The sequence below is a fragment of the Micromesistius poutassou genome, assembly GCF_964030765.1.
Source record: "Micromesistius poutassou genome assembly, chromosome: 22".
Classification (NCBI taxonomy): domain Eukaryota; kingdom Metazoa; phylum Chordata; class Actinopteri; order Gadiformes; family Gadidae; genus Micromesistius; species Micromesistius poutassou.
In genome coordinates, this window is record NC_140292.1 from 12,619,914 (window position 1) to 12,645,543 (window position 25,630).

At 43.7% G+C, this 25,630-nt stretch overlaps 1 protein-coding gene across 1 annotated transcript in view; it reads right to left on the bottom strand.

The window, feature by feature from the left end:
* Window positions 1-25,630, bottom strand: part of fibcd1b (fibrinogen C domain containing 1b) — a gene marked incomplete at both ends in the record, with an annotated part of 100,464 nt that overhangs the window by 18,558 nt on the left and 56,276 nt on the right. The window contains one exon of the mRNA XM_084486817.1: window positions 19,418-19,514. Within this exon, the coding sequence (XP_084342943.1) occupies window positions 19,418-19,514 (97 nt within the window). The remainder of the gene's footprint in view (window positions 1-19,417; window positions 19,515-25,630) is intronic.

Here is a 25,630-nt window from a genome sequence, read left to right on the forward strand (position 1 = left end):
AGCGCTATAGTATAGCGCAGCGGAACACAGTGCTGCAACATCTATTGCAGGAACAGCAACCAAACCTGTGGATCATTTCACTGTACTGTATGCATGTAAAAAATACAGTTCTTAAATGTTGACTCCACTGAGATGGAGACTATTGTTGTTGATGCACAAATTATTCTAACGATGACAACAGACTGTGTGACTGAGCCTGCTATGAATCCCACCATCAATCGTATTTGCTTCATTCTTTATTCAAACACGTTCCAAATTGGGAATGTGTGTGAGTATGCGTAGAGGTGCATTTATGTGTGGGTAGGTGGTTGTGTGTGTGTGTGTGTGTGTGTGTATACAGTGTATGCGTCTGCCTATATAGATTGTGTGTGCATGTGTGTGTGTGTGTGGTGTGGTGTGGTGTGGTGTGTGTGTGTGTGTGTGTGTGTGTGTGTGTGTGTGTGTGTGTGTGTGTGTGTGTGAAAAACAGGTTTGCTTAACACTACCTGAGCCTTTCTCAACTCAAGCTCAACTCAGGCTTAAATTGAACAAAGAACTCAAGGGTTGACGTGCAAAAGCTCAGAAACGCTAACAACTCCTTCCCCGACCGGGATGTGGCGTTTCTGACGTGAGGCGCACAGCTGTCAGTGGAGACGGCCGCGGTACGGCAATAACACAAAGACCCGCGGCGAGGCAGAATTAAGCAGCTTAATAAAAAGACACTTAACCAGCGACGGCTGCGTGGTGCCCTATCCTCTCCGTGGTGAAGCCCTTCCCTCAGACGTACAGGTAGGTAGGTAGGCACTGGGCCGTTGCTGCTGCTGGGATATATTGGCTGGAGACTTTATCGGTCAGCGTTATTAGCACTTAGGCTGGCCACCCACATTGTTATGAGGGACTTTCCCTTTTAGAATTTAGGACTTGGGCGTCAGGGATTGTATTCAGAAACAGCCGGACACATTGGGACGTAGCAATTGAGTTTCAGCCGCACATATTAATCGGTTCAGGAAATTAAGCAGTATTAACAGTATTTACATCAACCCAGAAATGGATACTTTTGCGTTTGAATGCTGACCTGTATGTTTGCCATCATCAGGCCTAACTATAATTAGGCAGTGCAGAGCCGTTTTGTGTTACCATTAAATACTATAAACTCATTTAGCAGACACTTTAATCCACGGACCCTTGTGGAGTGAATGCAGATACAGGTCGCTAGGAAGAAGGTTGTTTTGGGCAGACATTAGGCCTCTAAGCCAGTACCTTCCAGCTGAGAGTAGAAACCACCCTAGCCACTACGCTACGCTGCTGTGCTGTGTCAGAGGGTGATGATACAGTCACAGTACGTACATACAGTCCATCCATGTGCAGAGATGAATGAGGAAAAATGACTGAGGGTGGAATATGTTCTCAATAGAGAAATTGTGTTCGCCGACGTGGAGAGACATCAAAAACACTGGCCATTACACCGGCCAGGGCAGAACATAAGTTAGTTAGTTCTAGTGTTTGTCTCAAAAAGCCCCTTTAGAACAGAGTAGTTCACAATGTGACACCGACAATAATTGGTCACTGTCTTTATGCATGTGAAGGTAAACTTTGGATCTAACCAAAGAGGATTCAAGAGGATCTACATTTTTTGGAATACTATGGATCCTGTGTATTATTCTAGATCTAATATCAGCAGAGAAACATCTTGAAGTGAGGGGAAAGGGAATCTATCCCTTGTTTTCTTGACTGTCATTAAAGGATTTGGAAGTGTGCCTTCTGTTATGCTCAAACAAAGTACAAGGAATCGATATCTGGTGGTGTATAAAAGGGTAGATGGTTCGATGACAAACAACACAAAGCACCATACATAATTGAGTCTCATTGAGTAACTACTGTCAATGAAGACGATGACGTCTCCACTTATGGGTCAATGCATTACTGCACTGAAATGGATGCGAGGTTCAATTTCTTCTGCTCAATATCAGATTTTGTTCAGATTACTTCGGTTGTCAAGACGGAACATTGGACTTGATTAAATATCACAAACAATTTTGATGAGATTTTGTATCAAAATGTCTTTAGAGATCTTTTGTCTTCCTAGAGCACATTAATATACCGAAATATAGACGTGTTTACTTCTGGATAGAACTCGGATATACATATTCCCAGACGTTTGTAGCTCCACTACCACCTTGAATCACTTAAACCTAATTAGGATGCTTTGAAACATTCATTTCTGTGAGTTTGTTGGTCTCTGTAACCGCTGCGGTGCAAAAACTGAAACTCAATTGAAATGTGTTTGTGCGTTGTAAACACAGTAAAGTCTAATTAGAACTGAACAGGCTCCATTCCAACTCATACAAAATCAGGTAATGACATCAACACGAGCACAGGTTATCTCTCATCAACAGTTCAGCGTCTTCAACGTCCAACAACCTTTAGCCCGCAGAACCAGGACCGAAACCCTCTCAAACCCCCCCACATGGTGGACCACAGCGGGGAGGAGCCCGCTCGGGCCTGGAGTCTGGTGGACGAGCATCAGAGAGCGTGCTGGACCTTGAGGGGTGGCAGCGCCGAGCACAGGATTGTTGTGCCCCCTCATACATATCCAAACGAGTGGCGGATTGCTGCAAATTGCTCTCTCTTCCAAGCCACCTCCACACTGGCGGTGAGGCCACCGGTCCAATTTCAGTTGCAGACAGAGTTTGTGTTACTGGGGAGAGTGGGGGGGGGGGGGTAAGAGTGACAGATCACCTCCTTAATAACACCACTCACCCACCACAGAGGGGATGGGCTGGAGGCTGACGTAGCCTGCAGACCATCCTGATCACCTGAGCCCACATTCTGTTTGGCTGCACAGATCAGTCTGGAGCTCTAGCCGCCCACACACGTTTACAGAAATCACAACGTAATCTGGGCCAATCAGGGACTGCGTCGTGGTTGATGACATAAACGGGCCAATCAGGGACTGCGTCATAGTTGTTGACGTACATCACAGGCCTCCGTGGCTTGATAGTGATGGCATCTCCCGGAGCAACGGGCGATAACCTTCACATTAGTAGAGAGGACACAGCCATGAGTGCAGTTTTAGCGCAGAGATAGACTCAATAACTTTTATTTTTTATTCTATTTATTTATTTATTTATTTATTTATTATCATTTTATTTAATTACTTATCTATATTATTACTATTTGTATTATCCCTACTATTAACATCTCTTCATTTTATTTCAACATCTCTTCAGTTTATTCTATTATCAGTAGATTAGCTTTTGTTATCTGTTTTGTTTTATTATCTGTTGTTCTCGCATTATTTTTTATTCTTTATTTTATTTTATATACTGTTATTTGTTGTTACTTATTGTTGTGATTGTGCTTTGGCAACACATGTAAAATGTCATGCCAATAAAGCCTACTGAATTGAATTGAATTGACTCAATAACAGATATTGGACTTTGCAGTTCTTCCAACTGGATGGTTCCACTGAGTGACTGAAGGAGTCTGTCTGTCAGGGCGAGTCCTCCAGAGGTCCACACTGATCCGTGTAGCGAGGCAGAACGTGGGCCCACGTGCTCAGGGTGGTCTCAATGCTAGGAGACTGGAGCTGGAGCGGGGGCTGGCGGAATGCTACTGGTTGTACTGGTCTGACAGGGGCTGATTGGCATGGCTTCCGCTGGGCCCCGAATAGGCCGAGCGTGTGTGTGTGTGTGTGTGTGTGTCGGACTGGGGCTTGGGCAGTGCGCCCACAGCTGAATAATGTATAGGATGTGAAAGCGCTATTGGAATGGCCTTTAACTGAAAACACTTACGTGTCTGCTAAATAATAGATGACAAGGAAGGGGGAGGGTATTGTTCTTGATATTTCCCTGTTTTCATGGGAGATATGCTATCAAATAGCATATCCTTCCTCGCTGACTGGCCCCAGTCAGGGGGTCATTGTTGACCTCGGACTCAATCAGTGTTGTGCGTTTGTCGCCTCATTGCATTGTGGTTTCTTGGATTTTCCTGAAGAGATGCCAACTGGGTCGTCAACAGTGGGATAAATCTATGAATACATCGCAATGCATTTGTATTCATTCGTTTTTCTTACATCGGTCTATGATAAAATAAGGAGGAGTAAAAAATCGGATTATTTAAAAGCAGGGTAAACACACGCACCGTTAGGGTCTTATCAGGCTAAATGAAAAGTGAGTTGCTGGGTGGGCCCTGTTCATATCAGTGAGGTAAAGATCACAAAGACGGCCTTTATGAAAATGAAGCTGTTTATACACACAACGCACCGCTGTGCACTGCCTCAATGACCAGAGGCTGTGCCTTCAGCAGCTGCAGCTTTCTGAAGCTCTCTGTCTCTCTCTCTCTCTCTCTGTGTGTCTCTCTCTGTCCCTCTCTGTCCCTCTCTCTCGCTCCCTCTCTCTCCCTTTTGCTGTCTCTCTCCCTCTCGCTGTCTCTCTCCCTCTCTCTGTCTCTCTGTCTCACTCTCTCTCACTGTCTCTCTCCCTCTCTCTCTCTCTCTCTCTCTCTCTCTCTCTCTCTCTCTCTCTCTCTCTCTCTCTCTCTCTCTTGCAGTTTGTTTATGCGTACAGATATTTTGTTTGGAAGAGGTAAAGTTCAGTACAGGTATTATATTATTAGATGTAAGTTATTCGACAACATGTGAGTGGTTGGAAATTTAAGCGTGAGGATGTCACCAACTGTGCTGAGCACCAGTACTGGATCATTTGGAGCACTGTACTGTGCACCAAATGATTAACTAACTGACTAATGATATTAAATCCAATAGACAAAAGGACTAATTGGCTCGGAAGTTCCAGCATGCACCTGGTGTCTCCAGTAAATAACTGCATGTGTCTACACTTCTACTCTGCAGTAGTAGGATAAAGGGGCTTTCTTTAGAATACAGTACAGTGAGTGAACCATGGTTCTCTGGTTATTAATTATTGTTTTTTAATACCCTTTACTATCCTGTGACACCTTTATTCTCACTGATTTATTTTTTTCCTAAATAAGTAAAATCCTAATCTTATCTTATTTTAGCAGAATTATTATTTGAGACAATTATGGGGTTAGCCTCCACACCTTAAAACCATCCTAGTTTATGAACACCACATTTCTGGTGGTTTTACGGTTCACTATGGGACCAATACTAATACCAAACTGGCTCCTTGTTGAGCCCATTTTCACTGTACAAGTTAATAACAAAGGGAAGATAATAATACCGGTTCAGCGTATAGCGTTTAGTCACCGGGGCTTTGGAAATGGTGCCTGTGGGCAGTGGTGGGTGTAGAAATAGGAACGGTAAGCAAGTAATCATCTGCAGGTCAGGCTGGAAGGCAGAGAATATTATCCTGATGGAAACAAATACATAGCCAGCGCCGTCGTATAGGGGGGAAAGGTTATGACAATTATAAGGGCCCACAGCCCGCTAGGGCCCACACACAGCCCCCAGTAACCTCTATGACAAAGGGGGGGGGAGGTCGATCGCGGACGAGCACTTTTGCGGGAGCGATTGGTGAAGAACACTCACTTTGCGGGCACTTTTTAATACGAGGCAAAAAGGGCAGGGGCTTAAGCACCCCTAGGGCCCTATGTGTGCACGTGCCTGGTTCTTCCCATGGTTCTTCCTCATCGGAAGTGAGTGAGCGATGAGACTTACAGTGAACAAACAAGCCAATTTAAACTTTAATTGAGATTAGATGAGGCTTGTTGTTGTTTTTGATATTTGTTTTACAACAACGTATTCCATGTGCTCTTTGTTTCACTTGCATATTTAAGTTAAATGCTACATATTTACCTGTGGACTATCTTGAGCCAGGACACTTTGATTTTTGCATATCAGTGCTTGATTGTTAAATACAATAAAATACCCACACCTATTTGTTGAGTGGTTAATTGAAAATGTATTTGCAATCAGGAGGTGTAATAACGTGTTGCAAATCAGGGAAATGAGAATAAGACAATTAATAATACATAATTTACATAATAATACTCTGACTTGTTAAGTCGTTAAATGTAAAAAAGGAAACAAATTGGGTGTATTACACCAGGCACCGTCAAGAACACTGAAAAAAAAGAACATTTTAGGTGGCAATGAGTGGGGTAGAGGGGCCCACACCGATATTCTTTCAGGGGGCCCAGAATTCCTAGCAACTGCCCTGTACATAGCTAGTGTGAACAGCACACATCTAGTTTCCTCTCTCCTTTTTCACAGTTCTTCCCAAGTCCTCAGATCAGATCAGACATTTTAATAGAAGAGCTAATTACAGGCTGCTTAAAACGATAATGACTTCCATGACGACTTATGAAGACTCGCAAGCAAGCGTGTCTTCATAAGTTGAGCTAGCGAGTGTATAAGATATATAGGGTATAGCATTGTCATACACACCATAAAGTGCACATAACAATTGGATTATTTAGTTTAGTTATTGAAGTCTAAAACAATCTGGGCAGCAACATTGTGACACGTGATATCTACAGCGGCATTGTGTTCAGATTCACCACTGATTATTATTATTATTCTTATGATTATGGACGTCCTGCACTGATTCAGCATCAGCTCCTCGACCGTTTTTCCTGAGGTGTCTCTGTAGGACAGACACAGCTGTTGCTCATAACACTAATTACGGTCTGCTCCTTTGATGCAGCAGGCCACAGGTAGTAGACTGATCCTCACTAGTTGAGTCCACCAACCAGGCCCTGCTACATCAAAGGAGCGCACCCATAATTAGTGTTAATAGCGACAGTGCGCTAATCCTACGACGACGGCTCTGTGGAACGCTCTATTCCTTCCCCGCGCAGAAGTAGCGACGGTGTGGACCGAGTTCCTAAAATGGCGTGCACCCTGGAGACCCCCCCCCCCCCTCTCTCTGGAAGAGGCAGAGCAGCGCAATGAGGACAACTCCAGTTTTAATAAACAGCTCTTTTGAGAATCGGATCACTTCAGATCCCCTGCCAAGGATTTCTCCTCTCAGTGGAGAGGATGGAGTCAGCGAGCTTCTCACATAAAAGGCGTCTCTGCTATCCAGCGCCAGGGCCTGCTGTCACACGGCCCGGCTAGTCTCAACATGGGCTCGCTTCGTCGCGAACAAGATTCCATCTTCTCCACGAGTTCTCTCTGTGTTAGCAATGGCCCCGTTAACCAAACATTGATAGAACAGAACCGAACCAATACCAAACGGGATCAATTGTCTCTTTAGCCTCTGCTGGGAATGAAGGTAGCCTATTGCCCCTGAACCACTCAAAAAAAATACTTTTCAAATCATCTCCCAATACAAGGAGTGAGAGAGAGCGAGAGAGAGAGAGAGAGAGAGAGAGAGAGAGAGAGAGAGAGAGAGAGAGAGAGAGAGAGAGAGAAAGGTGTAACACCTTCAGAGCGATTCCATCATCACATTGTACGAACCCCGGTGCTAAGTGCTGACGGGACATCTCCAACTGTTGAATGAATCCTCAAGTTCAGTTCAGTTCAGTTTCAGTTTATTGTCCCCTAAGGGAAACTTGTCTTGCAGCCAGGTAACATACAGGTACAGTAGCACAACAGATAAACACACATACACACAAATAATAACACCAACTACTATAAGTAAAAACACTGTTACACTACTACTCAACTAGCTAATTGTGCAAATTTAGCAACCGTATTGCACTTGGAATAAAAGAGCTCCTTGTCCTGTTGAGCTTAAAACCAGGGACTCTATAAGTTTCCCTGCGTACAAAACGACTGTGGTGACATGTTGCGGAATATGCCAAGTGACACCACCTTGCCTTGAGTGTACTCTCTGGGACCTGTCAGGAACAGAGGGAAGCACATCAATGCTCAATGTCTGCCCCCCTAGCAGAAGAAAGCACCCGGCTGAACTATAATTGATGATCCTGAAGGAAATTACCCTCCGGGTATGAAACCATATCAATATTAACCGCGTTCCACATTGCACTTTGTCTTCACAAAACGTGTCTATATCTTATGCATGTGCTGAATCTATTGTGTGTCTGGTGTTATTCCATATAATATCAGTGATTCATGCATATTCTATATACACTTGCATAACTGAATATTTGAATCATGCATTCATTCTGATTATGTACACATGTATATTTGTTGTAAATCAGAAGATGCTTTCATCCAACGTTAGTTGCAGTGAACACAAAGTGGCATGGAATATCGTAGAACACAAGAGGGTTTTGGCATCCTGTCCAAGCATACTTCCAGGTCAGCTGAGCTCACAGAAACAAAGGCCTGAGCAGAAAATACTCAATTGGGACATGCCTGCATCCCACCCAAGTCTCCCCTCGGGCATCAATGAATGCGTTTACATCCAGGCTGAGAGCACTTGAGACGACCTCCTTTACATGTAACTGTTCTTTTTATCATTTTAATTGCTGTCTGTATGTTGCTACTGTGTAACTGTTGCTGCCTTTTTTTGCTGCCTGTTGGCCAGGACTCCCTTGAAAAATGTATATTTTTAATCTCATTGGCACTTTCCTGGTCAAATAAAGGTTAAATTAAAAAATAAAAATGAAGTATATTTTATCTGCCAATACAATACATATTAAAGACAAACCTCAGCCTTATAGTCCCGCGAGGCAAACGGAGACAGAGAGCGAGAGGGAGAGCCAAGAGGGGCGGGAGGGCAGAGTGGGAGAGCGGGAGAGCGCCAGCCAGAGCAAAAGAGCAAGTTTCTTCTTCACAGCCAAATGATGGAGGAGTTATTTTGGAGCAAGACAAGACAAACAGAATGGATGGAGCGCCGCGGAGGGAGTAATGGTGCTATTTATTCCCGTTAACAGGAAGAGAGAAAAGTTCAAGGAAGGACGATGTAAAGCATTTCTACAAGTCCCTCCAAACTGTGACCTTCTTGGGAGGAAGTGGAGGCTTATTGTCTGGGCAACGGTTCTAAATCACGGCTTGCGGTGGGGAGACAATGGGCCGACGCAGAGCCTTGGTGTTGTCAATGTGTTGTGGTGCATGGCCGTGGATGTGTGTGACGCGTGTGTGTGTGTGTATGTGTGTGTTGTGGCTGTGGTTGTGTTTTTTTGTCTGCATCCGGGTCTGAGAGCATTTGATGCAAAAGTGTATTGTTGTGTTTTTGTGTCAGCTGGAAGAATACAGGCTGAAGCAAGTTTCTATACATGGTTGTTGTATTGACGCACCTTCCATTGATCTACAGTGGCCCTCAGGCCATCCCATTCCACTGTGTTGTACAGTCACTTGAACTCCACAGAACCCTGTTTCCATCACCTTCAAACCGCTGTAGCGTGCGTCACTGCCATGAATTACTTTCTCGTTTGTGTCTACAACCAACTAGGGCTTCTGCTCTCGCAGTATTCCTACTGAGAGGAATCGGTTAATTTTGCAAGAGGACAAAGCGAGGACAGCCATCAGCCTCATGCTAGTGTTTTGCTTCTCTCTGTAGATCAGTCTGGCCCAGAGCCTGCTGAAGACCCTTCTAAAAATGTAAAAACAACAGTTCTAATCAGCATGAGGGGGAGAGAGCTGCAGCTCATGACGGAGCTAACAGAGCCGCAGTCTAGCACATTAAAAGAAACATGGCAGTGCCCAAGGAAAGTTCAGCCTTCAACAGGGCAATCAAAACTGTTTTTATAAAAGACTGAATAACAATGTAATATAATTAACATACATTTGCACAGAAGGCTTTGCTCAGAGGTGTAGGCCATATGGGAAATCAGTTGCTGCCCATGACTGGGCACGATTAACCAGAGTCATATTCACTGTGAAACGTCAATTTTAATATCTGGATGGATTTCACGAGGCTAGCCTCATTTACCCAGAATGCAACATCCGCTCGGTGGCTCATGAGAGAGTGGAGGATGGTGAAAGTCATTATGGGTAATGTAGGAAGAAACCACACAGCAGATGAAATGAAGGCCGACAGCATAGTCAGAGACAATATACTAATAATGAAACTCTAAATATTAGTCTGTCAGGAAATAAATGGTTTAATGAATTGCACATCAATGTTATTTATAATGATGTAAACGTGGTTAAACCTCCTTTATTCCTTAAACATGAAAAATTGCCGGCTTCTTATCATTGTCTAAGTGCTTAATGCGTATCTATTAAAGTGTTTATTTTCTGACATCTTGTATGAATCAATGAAAATGAAACACTTTATTTTTTTATCAGCATCTTACTTCTAAAGAAGATACATAACAACCAATATTTCCTTAATGACCAAAATTATTTAGTGCAATTCTGTCATTTGGCAAAAAGCATCAGTCATCCTCTGGCCCATGGCGTCAATAATGCCCATGATTCCTCATACTTTGCCACCACTGCTCCTACCTGATATCTTTTACATGCCCCTAATGTATCATCGTTTAGTCGGCTGTGCTCCAACATGAGGTGCCAGCGCCCTTGGGCATGGCAGTGCAACCTTCCAGGGTCACACAGAGACTCCTAGATCATTGTCGTGCACACAGCTAATTATGTTTCCAGGTTGTTTTTTCTGATCCAGCCTCCATTAGCTGATTGGTTTGTGTCCCCTTCTGGCTGTCGTGGCTCCTACCTTCCTCCTCTCTAAGCCTCCAGAGTGAGTCTGCAGTCGGTGCACTGCAGCAATCTATTACTAGTTATGAATATATATATTTTTTTTTAATAACCCGTCCTCAGGGATCGTTTCCACGACCCATGCCCTGCTGTGTGACTGACTCATCTCTGTTATGTTCCCTGAGGCGGTCAATATAGTGATATATATATATATATAGTATTATTTATATGTATTGAAATGTTGTTCTGGTAGTTTGACCTACTGTTTATATCTATGGTACATTTGTATTCTTGTTTTTATTTATATGTTGTAATCAGGGCGTTGTTGAAAAAGACAGCCTGCTCTCAATGGCCTTCCCTGAAAAGGTTAAAAAGGTAAAAATAACACAAAGATCCATAGATGTTATGGGCTTATTGTGCCATGCATTGTGTAGACTGGATTCAAAAGAGTGTCAATGGTAAGAGACTTCCATTTTGTGTTTCTTTCAGGGGTTTAGTGTCAGGTTGAGTTCGATGTAAGGAATTGTTTAAAAAGTTTCTGCTTTTAACCAATCTGTTGACCTATACCCCTATACCCTATACCCAACCCATCACCTGTAAGAGCTTGGATTTACTTTTTATCGCTAACCTTCTCAAGTGTGTGGAAACACTCAAAGAAACCAACCAAACAATGCACCCCAACACTGCACTGCCAACACTGGAACACTGGTTTTATATTGATCTGAGAGAAAAGGAGGAAACAACTTGCAGGCAATCAACCTAAGAGATAAAGATGATGTCAGTGGCAGGCGCTGAGTGAGATAGAGCTGTTGAGAGTTCCCTATCGCCGATAGGATTACTGACTGACCATTACTCTCTCTCTGTGACACTGTCCGTCTGGGGTCTCAGCTGTCTCTGGTATTTTTCTTTGGGCATGCGGCAGTACAGGGGGTATGTGAGTAGGTATTTATGTGTGTGTGCGAGGGAGAGAGAGAGAGAGAGAGAGAGAGAGAGAGAGAGAGAGAGAGAGAGGGAGCTAGAGAGGGAGCTAGAGAGAGAGCGAGAGAGAGAGAGAGAGAGCAGGAGCACAATGTCACAGGAAGAGGGGAGGACAATGATGAAGAGTGGGGGAGTAGGAGGATGAGTAGGGGAGGAGGAGGAGCAGGAGGAGAAGGAGGAGGGGAGGAAGAGGAGCAGGAGGAGAATGACCCAGGAGGCCCAATCATTCATTAAGGGGCAGACCCATTAACCCCCCACCTCACCCTCGAAAACGACACTTGAAGAGTGTGTCTTCCTCTCATTGCTACACAATGCTTCAACCTGTGCCCCCCCCCCCCCCCCCCCCCCCCCCCCCCCACTGCTGTCAGAAGCTGCCCCCATCAGACCCAAAACACAACAACGTGTAGCAGATGGATGTGAGCAGCATGGTGGCAGAGGTGTTGATCAGAACCCAGCAGTGTTATGCATGAACTAGTTCAAAATAACTAGTTAATTACTAGTTAACTAGTTAATTGAAGTTCATTTTTCTATGAACTTTGAACTGAACGTAACATATTTTTAACTAAAGAGCTTGAACTTGAACTAGTTCAGATTTTGTGACATCCTGAATTGAGGCTTAGGTTCAGATTACATGTTTATTAAATAGAGTTACTGCCTTAGTTGTGATGAATGAAACAGGTGTACAAATAATATCCACAACAATTTGAGATTGTAGTGATGGGCAGCAGGTAATGGAGAGGATTCATTTTAAAAGATAAGCACAGAATACTCACTCCAACAGTTTTTCTTCGGTTTCTAAAATAACTGTTAATGAACTGAACATGAACTAGTTCAAAACTGAATTGGTGAACTATGAACATGAATTCATTCATTTTATTTTGTATGAACTGAACTTTGAACTAGTTCATGTGAAGTGTGAACTTACACAACACTGGAGCCCAGGTTGTTAGGAGGCCCCGTCACACGCTGGTCTCCAGATGAGGGAACGATCCCCAAGCATATGGGCTTTCACGCAGCTTGTGAATAATATGAAGCTGAATAATAATAATAATAATAATAATGTTTATTTGGAGGCTATTCACCGGCTGTCTTCTGTAACTCGCGGTAACCATGTTCATTTAACCCGAGGAGACAGGAAATAGGAAGTCATGTTTATCTTATTAAAATGAAGATTGTTCTCTTCATACAAAAAATGTAAGAATTCATAAATTCTACTGAAGAGTCACAATTTGTGAAGAAATAATGACTTTTGAGAGAGGGTTGTTTTGTTCATTTCTATTTTTATTATTCTGCAGAATGTTCTGACATTGTTCTAAGTTTAGTAACGTTATTAGATTAACTTTGTTATGATGTTTATGATATGATATTGAAGATAATTGCAGACAAAAGTCTTGCAATATTAAACCTGGTTTGTTTTTCTACATAGAATATTCACTCTGTTTTAATGTTAGAGATGACACACAGACACACAGACAGACACACACACACACACACACACACACAGAGAGACACACACACACACAGACAGACAGATACTTTGTCGATCCAAAAGGGAAGTGAAAATGTACTATACAAGTCCAGGGATCACGTCAGAGGTGGTTCCGTTCGGTGAGATGTTTGGCTCGTACCTAGAGGTCGGACGACTCCCAGACAGTCCTCTCCCACAACACAATACTTTCTGTGACAGAGCAGCTTGAGTTGCCCTCCACTCGTTCTTTTTGGTCCGTTTCCCTCAGGACACCGACCATTAAAGCTAACAGGCTCCTCCACAAAGGGGATGGGGTTAGCACTGTGTTGCATCCCTGCGTCAACGCGACATGCCCTTTATCTATTCAGACTCAAGATTAAACTCTCTTCAGGGCACTGCAGGCTCCATTCATCATAGGCATGCCGTCAGTGGTGTGTGTGTGTTGTGTGACTAAGTCTGTGTGTGTGCATGTGTGTGCATTTTTGTTGGCATTTGTGTGTGTGTGTGTGTGTGTGTGTGTGTGTGTGTGTGTGTGCGCGCGTGTGTGTGTTTGTGCCGTTGTGCATCTGTGTGTGTGTATGTATGCGTGTGTGTGTGCATTAGTGTGTGTGTGTGTGTGTGTGTGTGGGGGGGGGGGGGGGGGGGGGGGGTGAATGTGTGTGTGCTGGTGTGCATTTCTGCGTGCATGTATGCATTTGTGCAGGCATATGTATGTTTGCGTGTGTATGTGTGTGTACACGTGTGCGTGCGTGTGCGTGTGTGTTTGAGTGTGCGTTTGTCTTCCAGGCAGGAACAAAGTGGGCACCCAGTGCAGGCAGTGGCTTCCCTCAGGGTGCTTCCACAGACTGGCCACTTCATTGTGAGAGACTGTGGGGCTGCTCTTTTATTGATCTGAACGGAAAAAAAAACAGAAAAAACCCTGTGCAGAACCTCTTCTTGTGGAAGAAGAGATTAAGATGGCGTTAGAGGCTTGCGTTGAATGAGACAATAGCCGTTGAGCGTTCCACATAACCTATAGGATTAATGACGAATGATTTATCTCTCCCTCTCTGTCTCTCTGTCTCTCTGTCTGGGCCCTCTGGCCTTCTGTCTCTAGACTGTGTCTGCGTGCATGCTAGTATGTGTTTCTTTGTCTGTTTGTGTGTGTGTGTGTGTTTTACTTTTTTATAATTGTGTGCAGATGTTTATGCACGTATACATTGTGTGTGCGTGTGTAACGCACACACAATGTATAGTAGCTCTAACTGCTCTTTTTATTCACCTGCTTTAAGCCTGGTTTTTCTTTTAACCAAGCCTTTTCTAAATTGAAGAGGCCTGAATTGACACACAGCTCACCCAAGCCCTGTTATCACAAAAACATCCCTCTTCAAATTGTATTTATCCAGCACCTTCCTTACTTATCTTTACCAGTGCAAACACCATCATTTCCCATCCTTTGTCACAGAATTGCCGATAATCACACGGGCTTACACCACTCAGGGAAAGCTAAGGGCTTATTAACATGCAGGCCCGTGCACTGGTCGAAAGGTAAACGCTGTCTAAAAGCATCCACCATTGCAATTTGCGGCCAATGTTTTTTATTGGATTTGAGTGACAGACTTGAAATGCAGGATTGTTAAAAGATAAACGGCAGGCTTTTCTTTTTATTCATCTCCTGATTTTATGTGTGTGTGTGTGTGTGAGAGTGAGTGAGTGAGTGAGCGAGCGAGTGAGCGAGTGAGTGAGTGAGTGAGTGGGTGTGTGTATGTGTGTTTGTATGTGTGTGTGCGTGCGCATGTGCGTGTCTGTGTTTTCAATCAGGCCGTGAGAGAAATGGCCTTTTTCTGTGGCTGCCTCTCCCAGCGGACTGCGTTCCCACGGACGACAGCAGTTGAGGACACAGCCCGGGTGATGCGCTCACACATGACGCCACTCGCTTGGCCCAGAAGACCACTGCACACTGGAGTTACGCATGAGGACTCAGCCCCGCCCCGTCCCTTCATGGCTGCGTCACAGCTCTTCACACTGACTGACTGACGTATCACCACACTCACTTATCTTATGACCATAAGAGGGCTTTGCACATTTTACTCAAGCTTATCTTGCTCGCCGACAAGGAAGGTGTGCTTAAGCTATGTTTAATTGCATCCTTATTCTTACACCAATAAGTAACCGTGCTATGATTACCAAAAGGTGTTGAAGTATTGAAGTCCCATCATTGTTAACGTTGTACTAACATCTTTTGTGTTATCTTGATGTGTTTATCCTCAGGTTTTGAAAACAAGTTTTTCCAAAAATCCCAGTGTTCCATCACACCAAAGCTGCCTATTTCACACTCAGGAACCTTCATCGCTTCTCATTACAAAGGGAACAAGTCTAGCATCACCTCTATATATACAGTTAACTGAGCAGAAAGTACCGCTCTTTGGTCTTTTAATGGATTAGTTTTATTGCTTTTATGCTTGTTCTGGTAAACCTCACAGAGTCTTTTCACTGTGTTTCTAAAGGTGGTGGCTTTTATATTATACTGTGATAATAATGAAGGCAATGATAAAGACAATGGTTAGTAGCAGTAGTACTAATATTATTATACCAATATTCATCCAACTATTTAAAAATAGCAGGCTTATAATATAAACAGCATTACTATCATTACAAATACCTTTAGCAGAGTAAGGGCCCTATCTTGCACCCAGCACAATTTACTTTCTACACCGACGCATGTATCGTTGTTAGTTTGCAAATACCTGGTCTAAATGCTCTAGCAGTTGGTGTTGCTATTTTGACGTGCCATGGCAGGTCGGAACTGCAATATAAGCTTACAAACACGTAGGCTATACACAGCACAAACATGCAAACGATTAGCCTAATTGAAGTATTATGATGTCAAAGATTGTTCGTATGTGTGAAACTGCATAGAAATAGCATGGGGATTGTGGAAACATGTTTTTCTATAGGGGCTGCCTGAATGAACACTGTATAGTAGGCTATGCCATGCGTTAAAATAATAATAATAATAATAATAATAATAATAATAATAACAAAAATAAACTTGAGCAAAGTATATCCCAGCCTTCGAAAACACAATATTGTTTTAGGGTAAATGGTTGGTTACATTATTTGGGAAAGAACTGCTGATACAGCAGTAAGTTGTACTTTTAAATCAATGCATCTGCAAACACCGTACAGCAAATACATATTTTCTTGACACAGACATCATGTACAAGCCCATAACTTTTAGGATTGATGAGTATTTGATCGTGAGAAAACAAAGTTTTACTGCGGGTGATGCTTGGTGCGCGTGTGTGTGCGCACCCATCTGTTTAAACACACACAAACTAAACACGTAACACATAATACATTCCATGGCGATGTATATTAACGGGGGACACATGCATATTATGAACACAAGTCGATAACAATAATGTATATAATACTGGTAACAAATAATGTTTGTTAATGTATTGCTGCATATCATTAAATAGACCCACAGTTGCGGCCACAGGACCGCGTCCGCATATCATATGTGTTAAGTTGTCTTTGCCGCAATTTACATGACGACTCAGTGTTTCTGAAGTTGTAAAGGAAATAATATTCCATGTGCGAATTAGGCCTATTATTTGGCCATAAACTGAGCCATTTGAAGTTTGAAATTCATGTGGTCATGCATCTGTCTCAGCGGAGACTGAAAATGCGCTGTCAAAATATCAACTTGTCAAGTTCAAATGCACTGGCTCTTAAAGGGAATGGGAGACCGAACTCTCATTGGTTTATTGCACGTTACGCCCAAAACACACCTACGGGTTTCAGATCAACCCATTTCAGATTTGCGTCGGGTGCAAGAGTCATTTATCCGCCGTTAAAATGGCAACAGCGCCAGAGATCCTCCCACAAAGCAATATGCTCTTTGCGTTTCATACTTGTGTTATAGACCGTTAAAATAGGGCCCTGAGAGTCTTCTTTCAGTTAGATGCTTATCGATCTTCTGGGACAATCTGAAAAGATACATGTTTAATATTAAATATATGTATGATTGGCTTGCCTTAGTGTTTGTACACTTGTGTACTTATGTTTGGTAAGATGCCTATGTTTTTAGTCCAGCCATTAATGCAATTTTAATGGCCGTTCCATTCCTATGAGCACATTATCCCAATGCCTGAAATGACAATTTAAATTAAAGCTACTTTTGTTTGTTGTGCTCGTTAAAATGCACACACAATTAAACGTAATTACACAAGAATGAGTCAACAGAGTCATTCTGGTTCGTTACGCCATTCTTGTCTTTTCATTTGCGTCACCTTAAACCATAACTGTAACCTTTGTCAGACGGATTTCATGTATTAAAATACTTTTTATATATATATATATACTATTGGTTTTACACAATATTGGTGTATTTGGAGATGGTTTAAAGTTTTGCGGGGCCACAGAGTTGGAGGAGGTCGGCATTAGGGAGAGAAACATCCGTGACCCAGTGATGAAATTCAGTCCCTGGTTCCCGGCGATCGCAAATGCATTTTTCATTTTTTGTTGCCCAGAGGGTAATCAATGACGGGGGTGACGAGACAACACAGCACCCTCTGAATAAGCAAAGGTGCTCAGGGAGGTTCAAAGTGGCCGGCCGGCTCATTCAGATGCACTCTGCTAAACCTTGAGTTTTCCGTATTCCTGCCGCGCTGCCGCCACAGTGCAGCGTGGACACGTAGCATTCTGAACACGTACTCCCCATCGCACACTGCACTCTCCCTAATGGTCCTGCAGGTCTGGCCTCAGACCGAGATGTCATCTATTTACATTACTCTCTCCACATATTCTGCACAGTGCTATTTCTCTGTGGGCAAAACGATGCAAACATTCTGTATACGTTGTGTTTAGAGGTGCTGCAGGTAAGATACCACAGTTGTAAAGAGCGAGCCGAAAGGAGTGACAGACGGCTACGTTTTGAAACTAAACTAAAACAACATCCCCTCCCTCTCTCCTCCCTCTCTCCTCCCTCCCTTTCTAGTTTTGCCGCCATTATGAAGTGTTGCATTTCATGAACCTGTGATTGACAGACAAAAGGGACTCATAAATAATCATTTGTAGACATAGGAAGTTGTAATTTCAGTGTGAAATCACACATGCAAGGATGACTGAATGGATGACTGCCATGTCTTTTTGTTTTATTTACAGTGCCTGGGTTATTTGTATTTATGTCATAAAAACAGGGGTTTTAATCACACACTGGAAAAACAGTCTTCATAAAGACCCAAGTTGACCTTGTGAATCATAAATAATAACCGTAAAATGGGTTTGCATTATTAATTGAGGTTGTTAGATTTTCCGTGGACCAACTTTTATGATCCATGGAATGGCTGCATTTAATGTCATCTGTGAAAAAATGACTAAATGAATTGGGGACACACTGACCAGTTGTTGTGATTTGGACAGAAAGATCAGCTTGCGTACATACAGTATGTCAACGGGCCAACAAAGTCACAAAGTCAAACATGTCCATTTCTATTGTGGTGTTCCAGAAATAAAACAATTAGCGTTACACAAAGGCGTAAGGCGTTTTTCTTTACCTCTAAGGAGGATACTGAATGTTGTTCTCTTTTCTGGAGACTGGAGACCAACGTGAAACGGCACTGAATATGTATTTGCTTCACTCCAAGATGGGACACATTCCTCAGACAAAACAGGCAATTATAATGGGGCGTAAATGCAGGGAGAGGGAGGTGAGTGAACTGTGAAAGAGTGACATCAACACGGTAATGCAGGCTTTCTCTGATGTGACATGCTATGATTCTGTGATTTGATCGGTTGAGGTTTTGATATAATTATTTAAGACGTTAACCTGCCAGCATAGACTAAAACATTAACAAATGTTTGCTGTGAGATAGATACTTTTATTGATCCCCAAGGGGAAAATCCCCAAGGGGAAGGTCACAGTAGCTTTAAAGACATCACACATAGCATACACATACAGCATAAACAGATCTATTTATAAAAAATAGATCTACATGAATACTACGGACAATTAGAGATACTGAATAAACTAAATACGTTTATTTGTGGTGGTAATGAGACTCTGGGTTGTGGAAAGAGTGGGTACAATTCTTGGAATTTGGGTGGAAATGGGTTTCAGGAAAGCCATGAAAACAAGGCTAGGATTTTTGTTCAGTCTGATCAACTCGTCTTTTTTTATTTTCGGTGTCTTCCTCACATGTGGGGCTGATTGAAATCACGGACACCTTTCTTCTGCGGTCTGCCCTCAATCTCATCCCTCTTACTCTAAAGGTCGACCACAGCGGCAAATCGTGGGCGTGCACAAGCGGGAAAACTTGAACCCAAGTTCATCATCAAATGGACACAAACACCCACACGAAAAGGCCTCTCACACACACACACACACACACACACCAACACAACTCACACACACACACACACACACACACACACACACACACACACCAACACACACACACACACACACCAACACACACACACACACACACACACACACACACACACACACACAGACTTACCGAGCCAGTGTTCCCCGGTAATCTTGCCGAATCCCTCGCGGTACGAGTCCCAGGCTCGGAAGAAGTTCACGGAGCCGTCCTCCCGGCGCTGGATCACCTAGGGATTGCCAGAGGGGTCAAGGGTCACACAGAATTCCCTTTCAAGCCAGAATTCCAGCCGGTCCTTTAGACATTCTGAGTGATAGCGGCGCCTGGAAACAGACTTAATCCAGCAGTAAGGACGTCAGTAAGTTGGTTTCTCCTCAAACAAGTCACGAAAGCTTACTCATTGGCGATGAATAATGCAGATGTTCTCCACACTAAAAAGGCAATTTGTCGGTAGCTAATAAAGGGAATCCATTAAATCTTGATTGACTTTGAATGAAAATTGCAATGCAATCTGCATACCAAATGAGAGGCGTCGAAAGGAGGTCATATCTGTAATACAGTCATTTTTAATATGTCTTAATATACAGGCAGGGCGATTCAATTATCCGCCTTTTCTAAGCTCTATAAATGATGAAATTCAAGCAAGACTAGTGATGTGTAGAAAGCACTTTTTTCAGCAAGACTTTCATAAAATGAAACTAAATATTTCATTTAGTCATGTTGTTTTGGTTGCTTGTTATATATGTGTGTGTATGTGTATGTTTGTGTGTGTATTTGTGTGTGTGTGGGTATGTGTTGGTGTGTGATGAGTGCGGTGTCCATATCATCAATGAAATTCTCTATCCACCAAAAAATGCTGACATTTCAGCTGTCACTGGAAGGCGGAGGTGGTAATGTACTCCTTCAGAGGAAAACACGTACAGATTGAAAACAGAGTATGACGGTCGTAAAGTGAAGGTCAGGGTTTGTGCTGAAAATAACAAAACCAATTGTCTTAGACGTCTTATGTTCAACATGACTGATGACTGCCTCAAAGTATTCCCCATCGCAAATCGAGAAACAAAATCAACAAAATCTTCATTTTCATCGCCACCCTGAGCATCATGATCATCGTCGTCAGCCTTTCTGTCTTCCATGATTGTAGTCTTTGCAGACGTCATCACGCCTGACCCTTCACCCTCCATCCCTCCGCACCTTCTTTAAGCTAAGCTACCAGGAGTAACTTAATCTTCCTCTTCCAAAAGAGCTGGAATCTCTTCATCGTCACAGACACCTTCACCTCATCATACTCCTCCACGCAGGCTATGAATCAGAATCTCACTTCCTCCTCCTCTCTCAAAGATGGCTCTCAAATCCACTACCAAATTACCCCGGAGTTCTCGCGAGAGCACAATTTGAATTTGCTCAGCAAGTCTCTCTGGGAACGAGCAATATAATCCCTCCCCGATGCCCCTCTCCCAGCACATTAACCAATCACATCTCTGTATCTGATATAGGCGGGCCAAAAGCATTGCTGTTTTACCGATCGGATACGGCAAGTCTCATCTATTGGTTAGCTCCACTGGTCTGGATACGTCACCCCTTGTATTCTTCTGATTGGTCGTAGTGTTATCCAATTGCGTGCAGTGATATTTTCAAATGCATGCTTGGTGCCGCCCCTCGAGTTGGGCCGTTTTCATTACTCGTTGCCAGACCCTACAGCTTTCTAGATGTGGCTCTGGATTTACAGGATACTGCCAAAGCAGAACATCCCCGCATCGCTCCCCCAATAAACAACATCCCTGCCGAGATCTTGAGATGGGCTCAGCCAGACTTCCCATCGTGGGAGGGTCTGGCAAGCTCATCATCCACTGGTTTCCATTTACCCCTGATCAAAATCCAGAACTGACAGCCACCCTCTACCACGCACGCACGCACGCACGCACGCACGCACGCACACACTTGTGCAATACGCAGTCTCATTATCTGTAACTGAACCTTGCCCCACGTTAACGACCATCAGCATGTCATTAAGATCATCATCATATTTCACAGGAACTAATCCAATCTCATCCCTGGGATGAATCGATATGTAGTCACAAGCCCAGACAGCGTCACTGCACTCACACTGCTTCTTGTGTGTGTGTGTGTGTGTGTGCGTGCGCGCGTGCGTGCGTGCGTGTGTGTGTGTTATCAGCTGCATGTATCTTTGGACTTCCCTCCATACCCTTAACATTAGATTTTGTTCCAAACTGCCGGAAATAACATAACACTTTCCCACTTAAGGAATGAGAAAGAAAACCCTTTAATTTCCCTCTTATCTGACAATGTCATATTAGCTTATTAAGTCACAGCTAAAGATAATCAGCGTTCATGCCCAATACTTAACACAGTGGAGCAGCATAATCCGACCAATCATCAAGTATAACTCAGCGGGGAGTCAGATATATTTGCATCCTATATATCACATCTGCTGCAAGACCTTTCTAAATATATATACTGGTGTTGCTTTGGTTTGACTCATTCAATCACAAGATCAGCGTGTCTTCATCACTTCACCAGATCTCCACCCCTTTATTCATCATGTGTTCATCACTTCACCAGATCTCTTCATTCATCATGTGTTCATCACTCCACCAGATCTCCAGCCCTTTATTCATCATGTGTTCATCACTTCACCAGATCTCTTCATTCATCATGTGTTCATCACTTCACCAGATCTCTTCATTCATCATGTGTTCATCACTCCACCAGATCTCCAGCCCTTTATTCATCATGTGTTCATCACTTCACCAGATCTCTTCATTCATCATGTGTTCATCACTTCACCAGATCTCTTCATTCATCATGTGTTCATCACTCCACCAGATCTCCAGCCCTTTATTCATCATGTGTTCATCACTTCACCAGATCTCTTCATTCATCATGTGTTCATCACTTCACCAGATCTCTTCATTCATCATGTGTTTATCACTCCACCAGATCTCCAGCCCTTTACAGGATAATGGAGGAGTGGTAATCGTTTCTTTATTCTCCTTCACCCTCCCCTCTGCCTCCTCTTTCTCCACCCTCCGTTTAGCAAACTGAGGGTTGCTGAAACTGGGAGGAGATGACTCGATAATGTTTTGTCCAAACATAATGGAGAGGATCTCCGCCTCCTTTGTCCTCGCCCTCCTCCTCTTCATCCCTCCTTTACTCCTAAAGGAAGGACAGCCAGATCTCTATCTCCATCTTTCAACACGCTTTGGACGCCTCTCTCCGCTTTGACTTTGATGGAACCAGTTTAGTCCAGTTCAAGCTGTCTATCGCTCTTTTGCTTAAGTTGTCTTGTGACCTTTTCCGGAACAATGGAGAGCGCCAATGTTATCGCTACTGGCAACTCCCCCCCCCCCCCCCCCCCCTGTCTGACTGCAGAACAAGACATGACCGATGTCCATAAAGGCTGTCTGATAGCATTGATGTGCTAATAATACATTATAGATCTCTATCTATCTAAATAGGCTGTGATCATCTCTTCTTTTTTGGCCTGGAACCAAAAATCCCTTTTGGGGGAAGAGCAAAATATCAGCAAAAATAATTCTTTACATAAAAACTCTTGAGATGCCTTCGCTGTACTATGTAGGGTTGAAGTCTGTGATTAACGCCATACGGCTGGAACCTTCTGTGTGTATCCAGCATTAGGGTTTCCCCAGGCTGCTAACCGGTCACCGGTTACTGTTGGCCACTGGTCACCCGAGGCCGATTTAAAACGGCTAACCGATAAGCAATTAGCCAGCTGGCAGCATTATGATTAGGGTTGAAACCTCATGTTCAATGGTTCCCTGGTTCCCCTCTCCCTGTCCCACAATTCTGTGGAGACCCCTCGGCTATAATTGTAAATTGACCCTGAAGGTCAAGGTGTGTGTGTGTGTGTGTGTGCCCTCGAGACACCTCAGGGTCGACTCCCTTCAGGGATCATTTGTCTCACACACCCACCCACCCCCACATGAGTGGGCCGCTGACGGCAGAACGAGGTGAGGCCAGCCCGACAGGTTGCTAAACGCTGTAGCGAATGGCTTGGGTGTGTGTTTACATGTGCTGCTACAACGAGCACTGGGCGCTTTTGGGCGTTGTACATTTAGGGGATTTTTGCTGACACTTTTTATCCAAAGCGACTCCACAACCGTTCATGCACACATTCACACAGCGACTGCGGAGTCAACCACGCAGGGCGACTTGCTCAGGGAGACACCTCGAGACTAGGCGGAGGAGGAGGAGCCGGGGATCAAACCAGCAACCTTCCGGTTACCAGTCAACCCGCTCTACCTCCTGAACTACTGTCGCCCCTGTAGCAAAGTATGAATGAATGGAGCGCATGTTTCATGTGGAACGGGTGGCTGCATGGGCCCGCGGCTGTGTGTTAATGGTAATAGTGGGAGGGAGCTGGTGGCAGATGAAGGACTGCGATGGCTCTAGCCTGACATCGCTGTGCAAATTCGCAAAATGCGTATAAGTCTGGAACCTCTCAGTTCACTTTGATTTCAAAGGGGCGTTATCAACAGGGAGTACACCAAAAGAGCTCCTATAGGGCGCTCCTATAGGGCGATCCTATAGGGCCTGCCCCGGGCAGGGCCAATCACAACCGGTCATCTTATATGGGGCGGGTCTAATGTGACGACTGGCAGCTGGAAATCTGTCAGAACGGGAGAGGGGCCAGGCAGATATGCTCGAGCAAACTAAACATAAGCTTTCAGATTCGTCCGGTTTTCAGGCTACGAACACCCTGCTTTTGGAGGCTTTTTCATAAACGCATTAGGCACTTATGGGAAATGATGCAACCCCCGAGGCAGATAGCTTCCAACACTACACCCCAGAACCGGCCACCATGAGGGGAGGCTATGAGCTTTGGGAGGATGCAAGAAGGAAGCATTTACGTGACTGCCGGTCCCAGAGAGAATTAAAGCAGCTCTCCTATTATATATAATTAATCGGGGAGGCCATTCTAGAACCTATCTTAAAGCGGACAGAAACGCGTTTCTGAACCTATTCGCATGTTTCAAGTTTCTATTGGTGTGTGGGTTTGGAAAAAAATAAAGATTATTGTTTAAAGGGATTTTTGTTGGTTTGTTGTTTCAAATATCCGTCACTCATCAGAGAAGACCCAGCTGCTAAGCTCAGAGAAATGCTTAAATAATGTGCACAACATTAAACACAATTTATTGAAAGACGTACTAATTAGAGATTGTCACACCAAAACGAAACAGCTCAAATCTGTTGTATAAGATTAGGAGTGTTAAAGGTCCTTTGGTGGGATGGATTCGGGCTTCTGTCGACAGCCATCTTAGTAAACAGTACACCATATATCATCTGGGTTATCATTGTGTACTCTGCAACACATCAGCAGGAGATCAGACACACACAACAAGAAATATATTTCCAACCCACTGAGTGGTTGGAGGCACCAGGTTCAGAAGAATTAAGGTACAGGATCACATTCAGGTCTTTGTCCAGCTCAGGGATGCTCTGCCCAGTTCTGTGTGGAGAGCTGGAATCCTTGTAAGATGTGTACAAAACCAATTCCCTACACAGGGAAGGCAATACAAAACAGAAGTAAAGAAAAATATATTTACTGGGACAATAACTCTCACACGTGTCCCTCGGGTAAAGTAAGAAAATAAAAAACATCAAAATATATTATGAATAAAGTAAAACAATTAAGGCTTCATATTAGTAATAGCGAGAAACACATTTTTTGGAGACACATACAGTGTATTCCCGTCCTCCAGTTTAGCTGTTATTATGTGTGCTAATCAGCACACTAAGCGACTCTCATGAATGTAAGGATACTATTCAAAGGTCCAACGTGAATTTGAAGAGGCGTTGCATATATGCTGGACCTATACCAGATGTATTTGTATGTATTTCCTGCCTTTGTTCGACAAAAAAACAACATCATTTCACACTCTATACACCCGCCCCTGAGGGACGGTCCACACCTAACCGCTCCTCCAGGTTAAGGCACATCAGACCAGGTGGTAGCTGCTGGTTTACCAGCTGCCAAGAGCTCTTCAGCAGGTGTTGTGTTCAACTACAGGGGAGCCAGCATGCGGTCCAGATTGACTCGGTGCCCGGCGACAGGAAAAGAGCACAAGGAAAAGCCTGCCATGAGCGATTGTAAGCTGATTGAAGGAGATTCTTAAATCTGGTGCCTGACTTCTATGGGAAACAGACAAATAGACCTGCCAATAGCTTAGCTGCTAGCATCCAGCGCTTTATACAAGCTGGTCACTTTGGCACTTAGTCACTCTCAGTGTGTGAGGAGACACTTAACCTTACAACACCGATGGGGATGTCATTGAGAAAGAAAGAAGGAAAAGAAAGAAGGAC